This window comes from Mchenga conophoros, linkage group LG3 (assembly GCF_057382185.1).
Source record: "Mchenga conophoros isolate Kocher_MC1m ecotype Shallow Benthic linkage group LG3, M_conophoros_male_GT1.1, whole genome shotgun sequence".
NCBI lineage: Eukaryota > Metazoa > Chordata > Actinopteri > Cichliformes > Cichlidae > Mchenga > Mchenga conophoros.
This window is the reverse complement of record NC_140528.1, coordinates 16699783-16721747: the sequence shown is the minus strand read 5'-3', so window position 1 is coordinate 16721747 and position 21965 is coordinate 16699783. Positions and strand designations below refer to the sequence as shown.

The 21965-nt window shown below is 44.7% G+C and overlaps 1 protein-coding gene across 1 annotated transcript in view; it reads right to left on the bottom strand.

Moving 5' to 3' along the window:
* The window catches only part of LOC146577475 (NACHT, LRR and PYD domains-containing protein 12-like), a 320541-nt gene that overhangs the window by 242004 nt on the left and 56572 nt on the right, over nucleotides 1–21965 (bottom strand). Inside the window, exons 7-9 of the mRNA XM_085267663.1 lie at nucleotides 21031–21204; nucleotides 12472–12648; nucleotides 10143–10316 (exon numbers count right to left, since the gene is read on the bottom strand). Coding sequence (XP_085123789.1) covers nucleotides 10143–10316; nucleotides 12472–12648; nucleotides 21031–21204 — 525 coding nt within the window. The remainder of the gene's footprint in view (nucleotides 1–10142; nucleotides 10317–12471; nucleotides 12649–21030; nucleotides 21205–21965) is intronic.

Genomic DNA, 21965 nt, shown 5'->3' with positions numbered 1-21965 from the left:
GAGCAACATATAATGGCTTCCCAAACTTCTTTGCTAGCTAAAACCCCAGAGTAACTTTCGTCTACCACAGAGGATTCTGGGAAACGCAGTTTTCTAATGAAAATAACTGTTAAATGCTCCCTTTTAGCAGAAAATTAAATCTATAATTAACAGCCCTCACTAAACGTGACTAACACTTAAATCACTTACAAAATAATCAAAATGCTGTTATCATACAAAACCTGCAATAAAGTTACAACATCCTCCCCCCCGATGAACAATCTGTTCATCTAAAGCTCTAGGTTATACAACAACTGAATCGGTCTTCTTAACAGAGTCCCCGTTGTTGTGCGAACTAAGCAAGATCTAACAAGACCGTCTCGTCCAGGAAACATTTCTTCAATTCTTCCAAGTTTCCACACTTGTCTGGGGAGGTTGTCATGCCCAATGAGCACGACATCCCCTAGTTTTAGGGGTGTAGGCTTTGAAGCGTCACAGCAATGAGCTGACTTCAGCTCCAACAGATAGTCCCTTCTCCAGGTGTTCCAGAAGTTGGTCATAAGTTTCTGCCGGTATCTCCATCTCCGAGTAATATCCTCTTTGTTAGGTGTTGAATTGTGTGTGTCCTTCGGGATTGACTTGAGTGGTAGAGATGTCAGTCGTTTGCCCACCAAAAAGTGGGCTGGAGTAAGTGGTTGCGGTTCATTTACCTCGTTGTGCACAAAGGTGAGAGGCCTAGAGTTCAGAGTAGCTTCGACTTCCGCCAACACAGTACACATTTCTTCAAAGTGGAGTGAAGCTCTACCTAACACCTTCTTGAGACAGATTTTCACTGATCTGACAAGACGTTCCCAGAATCCACCCCACCAGGCTGCTCTTTCTGCAATGAACTTCCAAGTAATTCCTCTTTCCGAAAAAAACTCCAGGAAATGTGGGTCTTTAATTGTCTTCCACAGCTCCTTCAAATCTTGGTCTGCTCTCTTAAATGTTCTGGCATTGTCAGAATATATAACTCTGCATAGCCCTCTCCTGGCAATGAATCTCTTCAACGCTAGCAAAAATGTCTCAGTTGACTGATCTGACACAAGCTCTAAATGGACCGCTCGTGTCACAGCACAGGTAAATAGGGCAATGTAGGATCTTTTCACAGAATCCTCTGTTTTCACATAGAGTGGCCCAGCAAAATCCACACCTGTAACTTCGAATGGTGGTGACTCGGATATTCGGTCCCTAGGCAAAGGTGCAGTTGACTGATGCCCAGCCTTTGCCTTAAACCTCTTAGACACAGTGCATCTGGTCACAATGCTCTTAACCAGCTGCCGAGCCCGGATGATCCAATATCTCTCTCTTATTTGTACAAGAGTGTCCCTCACTCCTGAATGCATCACCCTTTTGTGACAGTCCTGTATCAGCAGTTCTGAAAATCTGTGTTTGATTGGCAGAATCCAAGGATGCTGCTCTCTGAACGTGAAGTCCGACTGCTGCAGCCTGCCTCCAACACTAAGCAGCTCATCTTCATCAATAATAACATGGAGTGAACCACCACTCACAACCACTAGCACTTTATATAGCCTCTGTAGAAACTATCTACACCCTCACTTATCTTAACTGCACTACTGTATAGCTCTGTGTAAATAATCATTCTGTACATTCAATAATCTTTAATCCTACAACTGTTTACAACTTGCATAGTTCCCATTTCTGTATAGCTGTATATCTCAGATTTCTGTAAAGTTATTTATTTCATATTCTGTATAGTTTTTCATATTTATATCCTGTTCATAGCCTGTACATAGCTTGTACTCACTACAGCCTGTACATACTTAGTTATAGAATATTCACAACATACTTCATACCGTGTACATTATAACATACCATAATAGACCCATTTCTGTAATATACTTACATATCTATACTATTGCTAATATATATTGTAATATACCTATATCACTAAAGCACTTCTGGATGGATGCAAACTGCAATTCGTTGCCCTGTACCTGTGCATGTGCAATGACAATAAAGTTGAATTCTATTCTATTCTATTCTATTCTATTCTATTCATCAAGGAATGGTTTCAGTTCCTGAATCTTACTGTCATTCATCATAGGGTTTCCTACCTTCAGTCTCTGGACCTCCTGGTTAAAACTGTGATGTTGTGCAACCTTAATCCAGTACTTCTCAGCATCAAGAAGCTCATTTGTTGTCAGCTCACCTCGCATCTTTGGTTGTATTGTTGTTTTTGCATTAGCTATGAATCTCCTAATCCATGCTGTCACTCTGAGCACTCTCTTCAGTTCGCTGTAACTCTCAAGCTTCAGTATTGGTTCACAGATGTCAGTGTCATTAGCAGCAAACTGCATGGCTATTTGATAACTGGATTTAAGTTCTACATTCAATTTGTCTGAAATGTTTTCATCTTCAGACTCATGTATCCGATCTTCTGATACAAGAAAACTGGGGCCATTCCACCATAGCTGGTTTTGTAGTAGGGCCTCCACTGATTGTCCTCTTGTGGGCAGGTCAGCGGGATTAGCCTTTCCTGGGATGTGTGACCATGAAGATGGACTCGTAAGAGTCTGGATCTCAGTCACTCGATTTGCAACAAACGGTTTCCACCTTTGTGCCGAACTGCAAATCCATTGCAAAGTGATCATGGAGTCAGTCCACATTCTTATTTGGGCTTGCTCCATCTTCAGCGAGATGATCAAGTTCTTCGCCAATCTGGCCCCAATCATGGCTCCCATGAGTTCCAGACGTGGCAACGTCATTTTCTTTAGGGGAGCCACCCTGGCTTTAGATGCGACCAAGCTCATTGTCGTTTGTCCTTCTCGCGTTTTGCCTTGCAGATAGGCCACAGCACTGTATGCCCTTTCACTGGCATCACAAAACACATGTAATTCCAAGCCATCTTTGCTTTCTTGTTGCATATTGATTTGGTACCACCTTGGTATGGTGAGCTGGTGTAACTGAGTAAGCTCTGAACACCACTGTTGCCATTCTTGTGCCAGATCTGGTGGCAATTCCTCATCCCAAGAGAGCCCCCTCTCCCACATTGCTTGGAACATGCACTTGACCCTAATGGTGAAGGGGTTCAGAAACCCAAGTGGGTCATAAATTCGTGCTGAGGACTGCAGCACGCTCCGTTTGGTTCCTTTCTTCTCTGTTAGAAGCCTCACTAGTGAACGAAGGTCAAAGGTGAAATCATCTGGCTCTGGCCTCCACACTAATCCAAGCACCTTTAATGCTACTCCATTCGTTTCAGGTGCCATCATGTAGTTTGTGGAGCTCTTCTCCCATTTCTGCCTCAGTTCAGCTGAGTTTGTCATCCATTTGCAAAGCTCCATACCAGCAGCCGCCAGTATTTCTTTGACATTGGTCGTTATGTGATACGCCTCTTCCACTGAGCGTGTACTTGAAATGAAGTCATCTACGTAAAGTGACTCCCTTATTGTATTCACCACTTGTGGTTGGCTTGTTTCATATTGTTTTAGATGTCTTTGAATTGTCGCTGGAAGCAGAAATGGGCTTGGTGTAACTCCAAACACCACTCTCGTCATCCTCAGAATGCGCAGGTGATCATTCACTTCTCCATTCGGTGCACCTGAGAACCACAGGAACCTGACTGCATCTCTGTCCCTTTCTGCAAGACATATTTGCAGGAATGCTTGTTTTATGTCTGCCAGAAAGGCGATTTCGTGTTCCCTAAATCTAAGGAGAACGCTGAGCAGATCTGGATTCAAATTTGGGCCCGTAAATAAGCAGTCATTCAGCGACGGACAGCCTTCTTCATGGGACGATGCATCAAAGACCACTCTTAATTTTGTAGTTGCTTTGTCCTCTCTCAGCACTGCATGGTGAGGCATATAATACATTACAGAATCTGTGCTGCTGTTTGGTGTCACTTCCTCTGCAATGTTCTGGTCCAAGTAGTCCTCCACCACTTGATTATACCTGCTGAAGAGTGTGACATCCTTCTTAAATCTTTTACTCAGACCGTCCAGCCGTTTTTTGGCAACTCTATAGTTGTCTGAGAGCTCTACCCTTTCTGGCTTCCATGGCAACTTCACCTGATATCGTCCATCTTTAAACATAGTCGTTCTCTCAAACATCTGCAGAGCCTCATCATCTTCTGGGTTCTTTGTTGTCTCGTTTGTAATACCCAGAGACTCTATTTCCCAGAATGCTTTCAGTTGCTTGGAGAGGAGTTTCTCTTCCTCACACGGAATGAACATGCAGGTTGCCTCTGTAACAGCTGATGCAGAGACTGGCCCCTGAACAGACCATCCGAAGGTGCTCTCCAGTGCCACCAATGTTTCTGTAAGCCTCTCCACCCTTCCTGTCACGATCTGCCAATAGTAGTCAGCTCCTATGAGGACAGCAAGCTCTGGTTCCTCACTGGATCCTGGGAAGTCAGCCAGTTGTAGTCCTCTCTTCTTAAGCTCATGCTGGATCTGTTCACCAGGAACCTTCATTATTGCCGAGCACACTTGTGGGGTCTCCACAGCTTCTATTACAATACTCTGGCTAGGACCCCAGATATTTTGTAGCATAACCTTCACTATGCTGCGCTGTGATCTTGTGGGAAAGGAGGACCCAAATGTGTGTAGTGTCAATGTCTCTTGCCTTATAACTGGTAAATTTAGGCTCTTCACAATCGTTTCATGTATGAAGCTTCTTTGGCTGCCTCCATCTAATAAGCAACAAGCTATCCTTCTGCCTGACGGGCCTTCAATCCACACCTTTGCAGTCTGTAGCAACACAGTATTCTGTTCACCTGGTTTCACTCTTACTGAATGAGGGAGCACGGAGGAGACCACTGCTTCTTCTGGTTGGGATGGGGCCTGTACATCCACCCTTTCACCACCGCACACAGCAACGTGATGTCTCCGTCCACATTTCTCACAGGACACATTCTTGGTCTTAAAGAATCTTGCAATGTGTTTCTGTCCCAAACACACAAAACATCTCCCCATTCTCTTTAACTTGTCCTTTCTTTGAAGTGTGTCATTATTTGGGCAGTTTTGCGATTTGTGATCATCACTCTCACAGAATATACAGGTGTTTTGTTTCTGGCTGGCTGTGTACAGGGCAGCAGTAGATTGTATGCTAGACCCTTTAAACCTCACATCACTGAACGGTGGCTTGTACAGTTTATTTTCAGCTTTCTGTGGGTTGTACGACTTTGTCATTTGCAGCGCTCTTTCCCTGATCTGAACCACCTTCTGTAGGAATGTGACCATTTCTGACACTTTCCACTCTTCATCTCCATTTCTCTGATGGCTGTATTCAAGAGCTATATCATCTGGAATCATCTTTAGCAATATTGGGCATAACAAGCTTCCGTAGCTTTCTGACACTACACCCAATGACTATAAACTTCTGATCTGAATTTCACATTCATCATACAGCTGCCTCAAAGCATGCACATCAGAGGATTTTTTAACAGGTGTGAGGTTCAGCAGTTTTGACATGTGCGCACTAATTACTACATCCTTTCTTCCAAATCGGTTTTGCAGTAACTCAATTGCGTTGTCATAATTTTCATCTGTCAACATCAGCCCTGCAACTGCCTTTGCTGCTTGGCCAGTAAGATAGGTTTTCAAATAGGTAAACTTCTCTCTCTTGCATAGTGCATCATTGTGATGAATAACAGCTTCATATTGACTCCAAAACTCCTGCCACAAACTGGCATCTCCATCATATTTGTGAATGATCAGCTTAGGAAGCTTTACCGATGCTCTCTGTGCCAATGAATGAGCAGAGTTAGCGTCACTCACCCTTTGATGTGCGGCTCGTTCGCGGCAATCCTCATTTCTCTTAATTATGCGCCGTGCACGGCTCTTGGACAGGATGATGCGCTCCTTATATTCCTCTGCGCTTTCGATCTCCATTTCCAGGTCATCCAGAGCTGTTTTACGTTCTATTTCACTATCTAAGGCATACAAGCTGAGCTCCTTTGCCGACAGCATTTCCAGTAATGTGCTCAGATGGTCAGTGTCCGGATCTGGTTTAGCCATTTCGGAGTCAATTTGATGTACAAGTCGTGTGGTAGCACCTCTTATCGTCCCACGTTTCCGTTTTGTTCTTTCCATTTCTCTCTGATGCTCGTCATCCGCCACTCCCGCAGCCCCGGCGGCGGCGGCTCCACGTAAATCCTGTTCGCTCATTTTCCCGGGTTTCGGCACCAAAAAATGTTGTGGCGAATCCACTTAGCCAAAAAATGGATCGGACATCAATTGGAAAAACGATAGTCTTTATATAAGGCTTCAAAAAGGGGAATGTACAACAAATAAACTGCTCGACATCAGAGCAACATATAATGGCTTCCCAAACTTCTTTGCTAGCTAAAACCCCAGAGTAACTTTCGTCTACCACAAAGAATTCTGGGAAACGCAGTTTTCTAATGAAAATAACTGTTAAATGCTCCCTTTTAGCAGAAAATTAAATCTATAATTAACAGGCCTCACTAAACATGTGACTAACACTTAAATCACTTACAAAATAATCAAAATGCTGTTATCATACAAAACCTGCAATAAAGTTACAACAGACACATGGGATTAGTCCTGTGTCATCAGCAGGGATAATATAGATTAATACACACTTTTACACTCTAAACTTTGAAACTTCAGCAAAAGAATTTGTGAGAACTAACGGCACCATAAAACAGAGACTCAGAAAATGCAAATTAGTAAGCGGTGAACTGCTTAAACCACAGTTGGTTTTATAAATATTGCTGCAAACATTGTTGAATGTGTGTGCTGTGAGAATTAATAGAGGTTTCAATTGTTTTTCTTTGACTTGCTCGTTCTGATTATGAAAGGCATGTCTAAAATGCTCTTAGGAAAGCATATTTTGAGGTATATTTCTAACTCCTGTAACAGTGTAAGTGTGTGAATGCTGTGAGTAGAAGGTTTTGAATGATAAATAAAGGGGTGAGAGGTATTTCTTTGGTGATGCAAAGTAGGATGTTTTAAAGTTTGAAAGTGCTTCTAAGTTAAGAAATGCATGAGTGCTGTTATAAGAGTTTGATTAGCCTGTAGAAACACGAAAGAGAGAAACAGGAAATATGGCTCTGAGTGCTGTGTGTGTGTGTGACAGGAACTTTGCATGCCCATAAAAGGAGACTCACTGTGACAAGTGAGCACCCAGAGAGAGAGATGAGTTAAACTCTAGGCAGATACAGCGAATGGAGGTTTTAAGAAAAGAAATGAAAAGGATATTAATTGTATGCTTTAGTGTGTCAATACAGGTTACAGATAAATAAAGGTGGACTTTCCTCAACCTGGATTTTACAGCTTGACCTCCCACTTGTCCCGATCCTGAGAAGAAGCTCAAAGGACAGTCAATCTCCTGATGAAGACCAACAGAACATCGTGGACTTGAAGAATTAACAGCAGGCAAAAAGACAGTGCAACTGAAACCACACTGACGACACCAGCAGCAGGATGGAAGAAACCACGTGATGGAAAATGCACGGTGAACTGGAGGCTGGTAAGAACAGTGTGACATGACTGTTTAAAGGCACTGAATGTGATATTTGGCCAGGCTGGGACTTAATCTAAAAGGCAAATACTGAAAAGAAACAGAGAAGGAACAGACTGTGTTGTTGGAGATTTGAAGGCCACACAGGACACTGTGAAGAGAGGGACAGGGACCAGTGAGAGGTGAAGCCCAGACGAGTTCGACTGCGAGAATAGAGGGTAACATTGGGTTGAAATTGAAGCCGGAACTAAGGATGGTTTAGGGATGTCCACGTCACAAACAAAGAGGTAAACAAAAGGAAGGTAAAATAAAGAGAGAAAATAAGTGAAAATTACATTAATGAATAGAAAACACACAAACACAAATTGTTACATGTGAAATTATTTTTGGAAAGAATCAGAAGTGAGATAGTTTGAATCAGAACTCAGTGAAAAGATGCATGAATCGATGCAAGTGAACCACTAGAAAAATCTGTCAGAGAAACAACTCTGGCAGAATGGATGGCAAAACTACTGGAAAATAGGGATATTGTTTTGAACTGCCCTGCGACGCTTCTCTAGTCTCTTGCAGGTTGAAACCAGGCGATTGGGTTCTAATACGGGTGCTCCAGAGGAGGAATTGGGGCTTGTCTCACTGGGAGGGTCCCTATCGAGTGTTATTGACTACACCCACAGCCTGTAAAATTGCAGAGAGACCATCTTGGATTCATCAGAGCCACTGCGAGAAAGTAGAGCTTTCTCGCAGTGGAGTGTAAGGGGTGTTTCACCAGGTATCAGTAGGTCCAGTGACGAGGGAGGAGTGCTGATTGAGCTCAGCTCGTACGCTCATTCTCTCCAGCCATTGACCAACATTAGGCTTACTGATACATTTGGGTGAAACCAACCTCAAGCATGAGGTGTTCTCAGGTGATGACTGGCTTCTTACTACTGGCAACGGCTCTATTCATCAGACTATCCGACCTGGAAGACGGCAGAAACCCATACACAAGCCGAGATAAGTGCAACACTGAAAGAACATCACACACTCATTTGCTTCCAGCACTTTCACACAAACATCTACTGTCATTATTGTCACCAAACTCTGTGGATCCTTTATTGCAAATTCAAATGGGATCAAATGGTCAGACAAAAGAGGGTTATGAGGAAATATGATGAAATGTTGTGTATTAGCAGCAAGTTATTGAATCATTTTCCTCAGAAAACAAACAAAATGATTGACAAACATGTTTTTACAAACTCAGTGTTGGACTTGGATCAGCAGGATAAGCTGATGTTTAAAGGCATTTGAGTCTCGCTGTATGAAAGTCCAGTTATTACTCAATATTTATGGATGATGTTCTTTCAGTGTTGCACTTTGTAGACGCTCCCTGAGCCTCACAGCCAGCTGCACATGGACCAGCTGACATTACCCAGCATTAGAGGCGGCTGTAAAAAAACGGATTTTCCTATTTAAATGGTTTTAATTTGAATAAAGCGATGTTGATTCATTCAATCCTGAATCGATTTTTAATATAAATGTATTTTGCCAGAATCTCAGGTTAAAGCTCCCAAAAGTATTTCAACAACAAGCAAACAGATAAAACAGTAAATGAGAGCAGCTAAACACACAAAGATGGAAACACAGAGCGTGGATCGTTCACTCGACGGCACGTACACGGACACGCCGTCGGGGCTGAAAGTGGACAGCTCACAGATCCTGAAGCTGCAGGTTTCATCTGTCTCCAACCAAAACTGACTGAACCAGCAGCAGAAGAAGATCCAAACTACGCTTTACGTTTGATGAACATCGTCATGAATTCTCTCTGACTTTGACGTTTACTTCCTGCACAGCTCTCTCTCTCTCAGTGTACTTCAAGAACAGTTTACCTTCAAAAATCTGTTTCCTGCATTATTCACTGCTTATTACGCACCAGTCTGCTGTTGTGTTCACTGCTGTCGGCCTCCGAAAACAAAGCCTCATTTCTGCTGTTCAATACTGAAGAAATGTAAACCTTTTAAAATGATGACAGATTACAAACTCTCAGCTGTGTCTGTAATCAAACCTCTGTAACTTTGCTTCCCTTCAGCAGCATCAGCTCATGTTCACATGTTGATTCATGGTTTGCTTCAGTTTTTGATGGACTGCAGAATATTTTGAAGGTTATCTGCTATAAAAAGCCAGAACAGGAAAATCTGCTTCATGTGTTTCTGTTTGATCCTCAGTGACTTTGACACAAAGGCCTCTGCTGTGATGATCACACCTCTGATCAAGTCTCACAGTGTCAGCTTTGTTTTTATACATATGGATATGTGCTGATAAATGATCAGAATTATAATATTTCCCACTGTCTGCTGTGTGCCGTGACCTTTGACCTGCTAAAGACAGTCAGCTGTGGATTATTCATTGTTGTGTCTGATACTTAGAACTGTGAGGAAGAACACTACACAGTTAATCAGGGTCCCCTCTCTCTGAATCAGGAAAGGTGGGCAGGCCGCGTGCCATACGTTGAGTCTCACTGTTTGAAATGTGAACATTGTTCTGCTGCAGTCAATGGACTAAACCAGAGAAGAAGAAAACAGACTTTACCATGAAGATCCTCAGTGTGGATCAGTATAATATCAGCCTGATGTCTGCAGTTTAGTGTCAGCACAACTTTCACATCATATTCATCTCAGCACAACTAAAACATGCTGACTGACCTCAGAGTTTCAAGTCCACATCCTGGACTCTCCAGGAAACCACACAGATGCTTCACTCCTGAATCCTGCAGCTTGTTGTCGTACAGGTCCAGCTGTCTCAGATGGGAGGGGTTGGACTTCAGTGCTGCTGCCAGATAATCACAGCTGATCTCTGACAAACCACAGCCCCTCAATCTGTATAAAGAATGAAAGATGTAAGTTTATTAGACAAAGTGTGAGCTTGAAATCATTCAGTGTTTCATCATCTGTTCAGAGCTGAAGAAGGTTCAGAATGTAGAAGTTTAGAAAATGGAAACTCCAAACAGCTGAAGCCAACAGGAAGCAGCTTCAAACAAACACAACAAGAGAAAAAACTCTGAATGTTTCACATTAAAGTCGTACATTTATCATAAAAACAGGACAAAGACTTGAAAAAGTCGTGTTTTTCCTTCCAGGAACCACAAGGCTTCACTTTTAAAGGTGAAGTGTGAAAGAAATGGACATATTTGAAGTCCAACACCTTTTTCCAGTCACATTATTAAAGCAGACAAACTACAAGCTCATTTTCATTCCAACAAGTCATCTTCTGACCTGGACTAACAACACTGGTCTCTATGTGCAGCTGGCTGTGAGACCAGTGCTCAGGGAGCGTCTACAAAGTGCAACACTGAAAGAACATCACACACTCATTTGCTTCCAGCACTTTCACACAAACATCTACTGTCATTATTGTCACAAACTCTGTGGATCCTTTATTACAAATTCAAATGGGATCAAATGGTCAGACAAAAGAGGGTTATGAGGAAATATGATGAAATGTTGTGTATTAGCAGCAAGTTATTGAATCATTTTCCTCAGAAAACAAACAAAATGATTGACAAACATGTTTTTACAAACTCAGTGTTGGACTTGGATCAGCAGGATAAGCTGATGTTTAAAGGCATTTGAGTCTCGCTGTATGAGAGTCCAGTTATTACTCAATATTTATGGATGATGTTCTTTCAGTGTTGCACTTTGTAGACGCTCCCTGAGCCTCACAGCCAGCTGCACATGGACCAGCTGACATTACCCAGCATTAGAGGCGGCTGTAAAAAAATGGATTTTCCTATTTAAATGGTTTTAATTTGAATAAAGCGATGTTGATTCATTCAATCCTGAATCGATTTTTAATACAAATGTATTTTGCCAGAATCTCAGGTTAAAGCTCCCAAAAGTATTTCAACAACAAGCAAACAGATAAAACAGTAAATGAGAGCAGCTAAACACACAAAGATGGAAACACAGAGCGTGGATCGTTCACTCGACGGCACGTACACGGACACGCCGTCGGGGCTGAAAGTGGACAGCTCACAGATCCTGAAGCTGCAGGTTTCATCTGTCTCCAACCAAAACTGACTGAACCAGCAGCAGAAGAAGATCCAAACTACGCTTTATGTTTGATGAACATCGTCATGAATTCTCTCTGACTTTGACCTTTACTTCCTGCACAGCTCTCTCTCTCTCAGTGTACTTCAAGAACAGTTTACCTTCAAAAATCTGTTTCCTGCATTATTCACTGCTTATTACGCACCAGTCTGCTGTTGTGTTCACTGCTGTCGGCCTCCGAAAACAAAGCCTCATTTCTGCTGTTCAATACTGAAGAAATTTAAACCTTTTAAAATGATGACAGATTACAAACTCTCAGCTGTGTCTGTAATCAAACCTCTGTAACTTTGCTTCACTTCAGCAGCATCAGCTCATGTTCACATGTTGATTCATGGTTTGCTTCAGTTTTTGATGGACTGCAGAATATTTTGAAGGTTATCTGCTATAAAAAGCCAGAACAGGAAAATCTGCTTCATGTGTTTCTGTTTGATCCTCAGTGACTTTGACACAAAGGCCTCTGCTGTGATGATCACACCTCTGATCAAGTCTCACAGTGTCAGCTTTGTTTTTATACATATGGATATGTGCTGATAAATGATCAGAATTATAATATTTCCCACTGTCTGCTGTGTGCCGTGACCTTTGACCTGCTAAAGACAGTCAGCTGTGGATTATTCATTGTTGTGTCTGATACTTAGAACTGTGAGGAAGAACACTACACAGTTAATCAGGGTCCCCTCTCTTTGAATCAGGAAAGGTGGGCAGGCCGCGTGTGGGCCGCGGGCCATACGTTGAGTCTCACTGTTTGAAATGTGAACATTGTTCTGCTGCAGTCAATGGACTAAACCAGAGAAGAAGAAAACAGACTTTACCATGAAGATCCTCAGTGTGGATCATTATAATATCAGCCTGATGTCTGCAGTTTAGTGTCAGCACAACTTTCACATCATATTCATCTCAGCACAACTAAAACATGCTGACTGACCCCAGAGTTTCAAGTCCACATCCTGGACTCTCCAGGAAACCACACAGATGCTTCACTCCTGAATCCTGCAGGTTGTTGTTGGAGCTCAGGTCCAGCTGTCTCAGATGGGAGGGGTTGGACTTCAGTGCTGCTGCCAGATAATCACAGCTGATCTCTGACAAACCACAGCCCCACAATCTGTACAAAGAATGAAAGATGTAAGTTTATTAGACAAAGTGTGAGCTTGAAATCATTCAGTGTTTCATCATCTGTTCAGAGCTGAAGAAGGTTCAGAATGTAGAAGTTTAGAAAATGGAAACTCCAAACAGCTGAAGCCAACAGGAAGCAGCTTCAAACAAACACAAGAGAAAAAACTCTGAATGTTTCACATTAAAGTCGTACATTTATCATAAAAACAGGACAAAGACTTGAAAAAGTCGTGTTTTTCCTTCCAGGAACCACAAGGCTTCACTTTTAAAGGTGAAGTGTGAAAGAAATGGACATATTTGAAGTCCAACACCTTTTTCCAGTCACATTATTAAAGCAGACAAACTACAAGCTCATTTTCATTCCAACAAGTCATCTTCTGACCTGGACTAACAACACTGGTCTCTATGTGTAGCTGGCTGTGAGACCAGTGCTCAGGGAGCGTCTACAAAGTGCAACACTGAAAGAACATCACACACTAATTTGCTTCCAGCACTTTCACACAAACATCTACTGTCATTATTGTCACCAAACTCTGTGGATCCTTTATTGCAAATTCAAATGGGATCAAATGGTCAGACAAAAGAGGGTTATGAGGAAATATGATGAAATGTTGTGTATTAGCAGCAAGTTATTGAATCATTTTCCTCAGAAAACAAACAAAATGATTGACAAACATGTTTTTACAAACTCATTGTTGGACTTGGATCAGCAGGATAAGCTGATGTTTAAAGGCATTTGAGTCTCGCTGTATGAGAGTCCAGTTATTAGTTATTACTCAATATTTATGGATGATGTTCTTTCAGTGTTGCACTTTGTAGACGCTCCCTGAGCCTCACAGCCAGCTGCACATAGACCAGCTGACATGACCCAGCATTAGAGGATAAAACAGTAAATGAGAGCAGCTAAACACACAAAGATGGAAACACAGAGCGTGGATCGTTCACTCGACGGCACGTACACGGACACGCCGTCGGGGCTGAAAGTGGACAGCTCACAGATCCTGAAGCTGCAGGTTTCATCTGTCTCCAACCAAAACTGACTGAACCAGCAGCAGAAGAAGATCCAAACTACGCTTTACGTTTGATGAACATCGTCATGAATTCTCTCTGACTTTGACGTTTACTTCCTGCACAGCTCTCTCTCTCTCAGTGTACTTCAAGAACAGTTTACCTTCAAAAATCTGTTTCCTGCATTATTCACTGCTTATTACGCACCAGTCTGCTGTTGTGTTCACTGCTGTCGGCCTCCGAAAACAAAGCCTCATTTCTGCTGTTCAATACTGAAGAAATTTAAACCTTTTAAAATGATGACAGATTACAAACTCTCAGCTGTGTCTGTTATGATTTCTGATATGAGGTTCAGTTCTACGGTGGTGATCGCAGGGTGTGCACAGGTCAAGTGCCACTATGACCCTCCAGAAAATAATGAGGACAGGGGATGATCGTTCAGCTCTTTAATGGCAGATTTAGCGTGGGTGTGGGTATGTGTATGGTTCAGTCTTATGGACGCACTCTCATTGAACCCACATAAACTGCTCCCGAGCATAACTTGTGATTCACACTGCCTTCATGAACACCATTTTCCATCCCAGTCAAAACATTACTCACAAAACGACCGCGCCCTCTAGTGGCGAGGCAGAAAACTGTATCACAGTCCTGCCTTCAGAACAGCCGCCCCCAAACTTGCCCTCGCAAGTTTGCAGAATGTCATTTACTGTCCATTTTGTTCTGGTACTGCAGGTAGTCGAATAAGGCGGCTCACTGGGCGTACGTAGGTACGGTCCTTTACGTCCACTTCTGCAGACCGGATCAAACCATCAGCTCCGGGGAATACCCTGTTGATCTTCCCAACAGGCCATAATGCTCTGGGAAGTTGGGGATCCACTATCATCACCACAGTGCCCAGCTGGATCGGAGCAGTGTCTTTCTGCCACTTTGACCGTGTCTGCAGTGTAGGCAGGTAGTGGCGTATGAACTGTGTCCAGAAGTGATCGGATAACACCTGACAGGTCCTCCATGATCGTCGTCCAATGAGCTCTGAGTCGTGGTATATCACTTGGGGTAGGGAAGGGTCTAGCCGCTCCATCAGCAACAAATTTGGGGTAATGGGGTCTGGGTCAGCCACGTCTGATGACACGTACCCCAAAAGGTTTCGAGTTGAGTATTCCCTCGATCTCGATCAACACTGTTTGGAGTATTTCTTCTTTTACAACCTGCGAGCCCAATGTGGAGGCCAGAGCTGCCTTTATGGACCTGATCTCTCGCTCCCAGGATCCTCCAAAGTGGGGAGAACTGGGAGGGTTAAATCGAAACTTAATCTGCTGCTCTGCTAACTTGCTTTGTAAAGAGGGATGCAGGGCTTTGAAAGTTTCCTGGAGCTCCCGATCCCCACCTCGGAAATTTGTTCCCTGGTCACACAGTATCTCAGCTGGTTTCCCACGACGAGAGACAAATCTTCTTAATGCCATTAGAAATGAGTCGGTGTTGATACTAGACAACACCTCAATATGAATGGCACGAGTCATCAAGCATTTGAAGAGCAGGCCCCAGCGTTTTTCATTTCTCCGACCCACCTTCACCTGCATTGGCCCAAAGCAGTCGATGCCTGTTGAGAAGAAGGCTGGCTGATGTAATCGTAGGCGTGCAAGGGGAAGGTCAGCCATCTTTGGGTTGGCAGGTTGGGCTCTCCATTTTTGGCACTAAGGGCAGGAGCGCTGTTCACTTCTTACGGCTTCACGGCCGCGAAGAATCCAGTATTTCCTTCTCAACTCTGCAAACAATCTCTCTGCTCCTGGGTGTTTCAAATCACTGTCAGCCTGTCGGATGAGTAGTCTGGTGACTGTATGTTTAGGGTCCAATACTACTGGATGTATCACAGCAGCTTCCAAATCATGGCATCGTCTGAGACGACCACCTACTCTTATGAGTTGAAGCGACTTATCAAATTCCGGGTCTAGGCAAAACAGACGGCTGGATGAATGAACTGGTTTCCCAGTGGTCAGGCACTGGATCTCATCTGGGAAACGGTCTTTCTGAGCAGCTTTTAGCAGAATAAGCTCAGCCTCCTTGTAGTTCTCCGATGTGAGATTGTCACCAGCCGCCCCGTGAAGGCACCTGGCTGTTTCTTCCAAAAGCTCGCTAAAACTGGTAAACTGCTGTGCATCAGGCAGGGAGATAGAGTCAGTAGACACAGCTAAGCAAGTTATTGGTTTATGCTGCTCCTCAGCAAAGTCTGTACATGGTGTGGCTGGGTGCTCTGGCCACTGGTCTCGATGTAGCTGCAGAAACGGGGGCCCACATGCCCACCGGGACTGGACTGTGAGGTCTTGTAGCCTTTTACCCCTAGTTAGATCATCTGCCGGATTGTCATATGTTGTCACATAACGCCAAGACTGGCTGTCTGTCAGTTCCTGGATTTCAGCTATCCAAGTTCCCACGAACACCTTGAAATGACAGGACTCTGACTGGATCCATGTTAGGACAGTGGTGGAGTCTGTCCATAACACCACTCTGCATAGTGGTAGGGTGAGCTCTTTGGTCAGCAGGCTAGCAAGTTGAGCTCCAGTCAAGGCTGCACATAGTTCCAGACGTGGCATGGACATCTGCCGTTTAGGGGCCACCCTAGAGCGGGCAGTCAGGAAAGTAACTTCCACCTTTCCGGCAGCATCTTCCGTCCGTAGGTAGGCAACGCTTCCATATGCCTGTTGAGATGCATCGCAGAAGATGTGCAACTCACGCCTACTGTCGGATTTGTCCAGCTCTGGGCTTACATAACAACGTTGTAGACTAATGTTGTCCAGATGCTGCAGCTCACCCTCCCATTCGTTCCATGCCGAGAGCAGGTCACTTGGTAACAGGGGGTCAAACCACTCACGCTTTTTGTCCCACAGCTGCTGGACTAGTACCTTCGCCCTCGTTGTGAAGGGGACGAGAAACCCTAGTGGGTCATACTGACTCGCCAGAACCCGGTAGATGTTTCTCATGGTAGGAGGATTCCTCTCCAACTGCATGGACTTGTAGTGCAGAGTGTCAGAGCAGCACATCCAGCCCAAACCTAGAGCAGGTTTCTTGAGGGTCCATATTAGTTTGCTTCAGCCACTGTACGCTGCTCTCCGATCTTATTTCCTTTGGTAGATGGCTGATGAGATCTGGGGTGCTGCTGGCCCACTGTCTGAGCTCAAATCCTCCCTCCGATAATAGTGACCGTAGTTTGTCCACAACCTCTGTGGCCACATCTGGAGAAGAGAAGCTCTGTAACCAGTTGTCAACATAAAAATTCTTCTCAATGGAGTCACGCACGTCATCTCCCTGGTCACTGTCGTCATGGACGTGTCGCTGGAGTGCATAAATTGCACAGCACGGTGAGCATGTTGTCCCAAAGGGGAGCACCTGCCATTCATACACCTTGGGATGGGTGTCTCTTTGCAGATCGCAACAGAGGAAACGTAGTAGTGGCCAGTCCTCAGGCAGTAGTCTCACCTGGTGGAACATCCCCTTGATATCACTGCTAACTGCGATGGAGCGTTCTCTGAAGCGTAGCAGCACACCAAGAAGAGAGGCCCCCAGGTTCGGGCCTGGTAAAAGCAGCTCGTTGAGGTTCTGATCCCTATAGGTGAATGAGCAATTAAACACCACACAGTTCTTTCCATTGTGTGTCACCATGTGGTGGGGGATGAACCATGATTCTTTGGAGGCCCTCATTTCCTCCTCACTGATTTCTTTGACATAGCCTGCTGCTATCAACTTTGCCATCTCCGCTTGATAAGCTTTAGCCTTCCCTGGGTCTCGACTGAGGCGCTTCTCCGTGCCACGTAGATTGGGGAGTACTGCTTCAGGTGGCACCCGGAGTGTAGGCATATCACTGACACGCAGAAGGGGAGTTGAATAACTGTTTACTCCCTCGACATTCAGTCTTGTCGTCTTTGCTTCCAAAAGCCTCATAGCTTGCTCTTCCCTCCGAGACCGTGTCACCAGTTTCTCACTTCGATATGGGAGAGTGTTGAGTTGCCAAAGCCTCTCTACTTGACTATGAAGCTCTGATTGAGGAGAGGCAGTTGAGAGGAAGAGGCACTGTTGCGGTTGAGCAGAGTGCTTAAGGGACGGGATTGGTCCCTGTAGTACCCAACCAAGTCTAGTCCTGACTGCAGCTGGTCCTCCAGGTAAGCCTAGGCGCACAGGTTTGATGGGCGTTACTAGGTGAGGACAGTCAGAGCCGATCAGAAGGAGTGGCTGGGCATTTGTGAAGGGCTGCAAGGGAAGCCTTCTCAAGTGTCTATATTTCTGTTGAAGTGCCTTCACAGGGTATGAATGTTCAGCCAAGCCTAGGTCATCTGCTGTGAAGGCTCTCTCAATGGTGAATGTTCTGGATGGTTGGCTGGCAGGGGAGACTTTGACTGTCACTGATGCGCCATGCAAGGTTCTCAATCCTTGTCTCACCGTACGTAGAGTAAGACTCTCTGCCGTGGCCTGTAACTGCAGTCTTTGAGTGGCCTCAGGGAGAAGGATCGTCCTCTCAGATCCATCATCCAATATGGCGAATGTCTCCAGGGTGTGCTCACCGTTCTGCAGCAGCACTTTGGTTATCTTCAGAAGTACTTGGCTACAGCCAGCACACCGGTTTAGATAAAGTACCTCAGTAGATGGTTTACTCCCCAGGTCAGCGACGTGTTCCATTGGTGGATTGGGTGCAGCAGGTCTGAGATTCACTTCATGCAGGGCCTCTAGGTGTTTTCCCCTGCATGTCTTACACTGCACTTTAAGTCGACACTGAGCGGCCTGGTGGTGCCGCCCACAACGCCAGCAGCGATTGTTGGACTTAATCCAAGTTGATTTCTGCTCCTTAGTCAGCATCTTGAAGTTGACACATTGATCTAGGAAGTGCAGAGTGTTATTACAATATGGACAATAAGCTGTGTGCTTGTCTTGGACCTCAAAAGTGGAAGGGGTTGTGGTTGAGGACCTTTGAGGGGCAGTGCTGTGTGTTGCACCATGCAGCACGGTGGTAGTCCCTTTGGTGGCTCGTTTATCTCTTTTCATTCTGCTCCTGTCTCTCGAGCTCTCCTCTACCTTCTCTGTGTGATCTCCGCCCTCTTGAATGACCAGCTCATACTCCAGCCACTCTGCAAAGTCTCTCAATGATGGTATTCCATCTTTCTGTGGGTAAAGGTAGCGGCGGAAAGCAGCACGTAGGTGTCCATCTTCCCCAAGTTGCTCTAACATGCCGACCAGAGCACGGACTCTCAGTGCAAACCTTCTGAATCCAGTTGTGTCACCTGGGCGGATGCTGGGCTCATCCATAAGCTCTGCTATCCTCTGCAGTGACAGCTGGTGCGGCTGACCGTAATGTTTAGTGAGCGAGGCCATCGTGTCAGAGTAGGGGTGAGGTGAGTTACTGTAGGAGTCAGCAATTAAAAGAGCTTCCTCAAATTTAAGGTGGTCACATAAGACCTGATATTTGAACCTCTCCGTTGCATCAAAGGGGAGAATATTGTCTAGGGCAAGCCTTAATCTAGCAAACTGCCTGGGATCACCCTGCGTGGACTCTGGGATGGAGGGCGATGGTCCTCTGTAGGTCTTCTCCTTTACACCTATGGCTGTAGTGGGAGCCAACACTTGTTCTGGGGGGAGCATGTTCGCGTCGAAACTAGGTCCAGCTAGTGATTGAGATAAGGGGGTGGACTGTGGCGCACGAGGCTGAAACTCAGGAGCTTCAGTGGCTGAGGGTTGCTGTAACTGTAGCTCTTGTAAGTGTTGGCTAAGCTCTTGTGCAATGGCTGGTAGCGGTGGAGGTGGAACAGACTGTACCTCTGGTAGATCAGGATGATCTCTCGGGAGAAAAACTGCAGGTGGTGGTACTGGCCATTCTTCAGCTGCATCCTGTGTGTAGAATATATTGTGCTGCTCTGGTCTCAGGGAAAAAGGCTGTGTAGTTAGAGGTGTGGAGACCCAAGTGTTATCAGCTGAAATGTAGCCCCCTGGTTGCTGGGCAGAACGTAAGCGGGTGGATTCCAACGTGGTGACATTACGATCCATCTGCCTCCTCATGTCTCCTACCATCATCTGAAGTTGCCTGTTGTCCTCCTGCAGTTGCTGCACAATGTTCATGAACTCCTGAGGGATGCTGGATGACACTGGAGTCTGTCCTGCAGCTCCAATAGAACCAGGAGTCTGGGTGAGGGCCGTCATCTTGGCGTATCCCTCTCTAGTCTGCTGTTGCTCCAATGTAGCAGTGGGTGGCAGTGTGTAGCCTTCATACTGAGTCATCCATCCTGGTGGTCGCACAGCCCTCCGTGGACGTGCACCTGCCCTCTGGGGGTCATAATCCATCTTCACTCTCTGTAATCACCTCATCCGGCTCGAAGGACCAATTTTGTTATGATGATTTCTGATATGAGGTTCAGTTCTACGGTGGTGATCGCAGGGTGTGCACAGGTCAAGTGCCACTATGACCCTCCAGAAAATAATGAGGACAGGGGATGATCGTTCAGCTCTTTAATGGCAGATTTAGCGTGGGTGTGGGTATGTGTATGGTTCAGTCTTATGGACGCACTCTCATTGAACCCACATAAACTGCTCCCGAGCATAACTTGTGATTCACACTGCCTTCATGAACACCATTTTCCATCCCAGTCAAAACATTACTCACAAAACGACCGCGCCCTCTAGTGGCGAGGCAGAAAACTGCATCACAGTCCTGCCTTCAGAACAGTGTCTGTAATCAAACCTCTGTAACTTTCCTTCACTTCAGCAGCATCAGCTCATGTTCACATGTTGATTCATGGTTTGCTTCAGTTTTTGATGGACTGCAGAATATTTTGAAGGTTATCTGCTATAAAAAGCCAGAACAGGAAAATCTGCTTCATGTATTTCTGTTTGATCCTCAGTGACTTTGACACAAAGGCCTCTGCTGTGATGATCACACCTCTGATCAAGTCTCACAGTGTCAGCTTTGTTTTTATACATATGGATATGTGCTGATAAATGATCAGAATTATAATATTTCCCACTGTCTGCTGTGTGCCGTGACCTTTGACCTGCTAAAGACAGTCAGCTGTGGATTATTCATTGTTGTGTCTGATACTTAGAACTGTGAGGAAGAACACTACACAGTTAATCAGGGTCCCCTCTCTCTGAATCAGGAAAGGTGGGCAGGCCGCGTGTGGGCCGCGGGCCATACGTTGAGTCTCACTGTTTGAAATGTGAACATTGTTCTGCTGCAGTCAATGGACTAAACCAGAGAAGAAGAAAGCAGACTTTACCATGAAGATCCTCAGTGTGGATCAGTATAATATCAGCCTGATGTCTGCAGTTTAGTGTCAGCACAACTTTCACATCATATTCATCTCAGCACAACTAAAACATGCTGACTGACCTCAGAGTTTCAAGTCCACATCCTGGACTCTCCAGGAAACCACACAGATGCTTCACTCCTGAATCCTTCAGGTTGTTCCAGTTCAGGTTCAGCTGTCTCAGATGGGAGGGGTTGGACTTCAGTGCTGCTGCCAGATAATCACAGCTGATCTCTGACAAACCACAGCCCCTCAATCTGTATAAAGAATGAAAGATTTAAGTTTATTAGACAAAGTGTGAGCTTGAAATCATTCAGTGTTTCATCATCTGTTCAGAGCTGAAGAAGGTTCAGAATGTAGAAGTTTAGAAAATGGAAACTCCAAACAGCTGAAGCCAACAGGAAGCAGCTTCAAACAAACACAACAAGAGAAAAAACTCTGAATGTTTCACATTAAAGTCGTACATTTCTCATAAAAACAGGACAAAGACTTGAAAAAGTCGTGTTTTTCCTTCCAGGAACCACAAGGCTTCACTTTTAAAGGTGAAGTGTGAAAGAAATGGACATATTTGAAGTCCAACACCTTTTTCCAGTCACATTATTAAAGCAGACAAACTACAAGCTCATTTTCATTCCAACAAGTCATCTTCTGACCTGGACTAACAACACTGGTCTCTATGTGCAGCTGGCTGTGAGACCAGTGCTCAGGGAGCGTCTACAAAGTGCAACACTGAAAGAACATCACACACTCATTTGCTTCCAGCACTTTCACACAAACATCTACTGTCATTATTGTCACCAAACTCTGTGGATCCTTTATTGCAAATTCAAATGGGATCAAATGGTCAGACAAAAGAGGGTTATGAGGAAATATGATGAAATGTTGTGTATTAGCAGCAAGTTATTGAATCATTTTCCTCAGAAACCAAACAAAATGATTGACAAACATGTTTTTACAAACTCAGTGTTGGACTTGGATCAGCAGGATAAGCTGATGTTTAAAGGCATTTGAGTCTCGC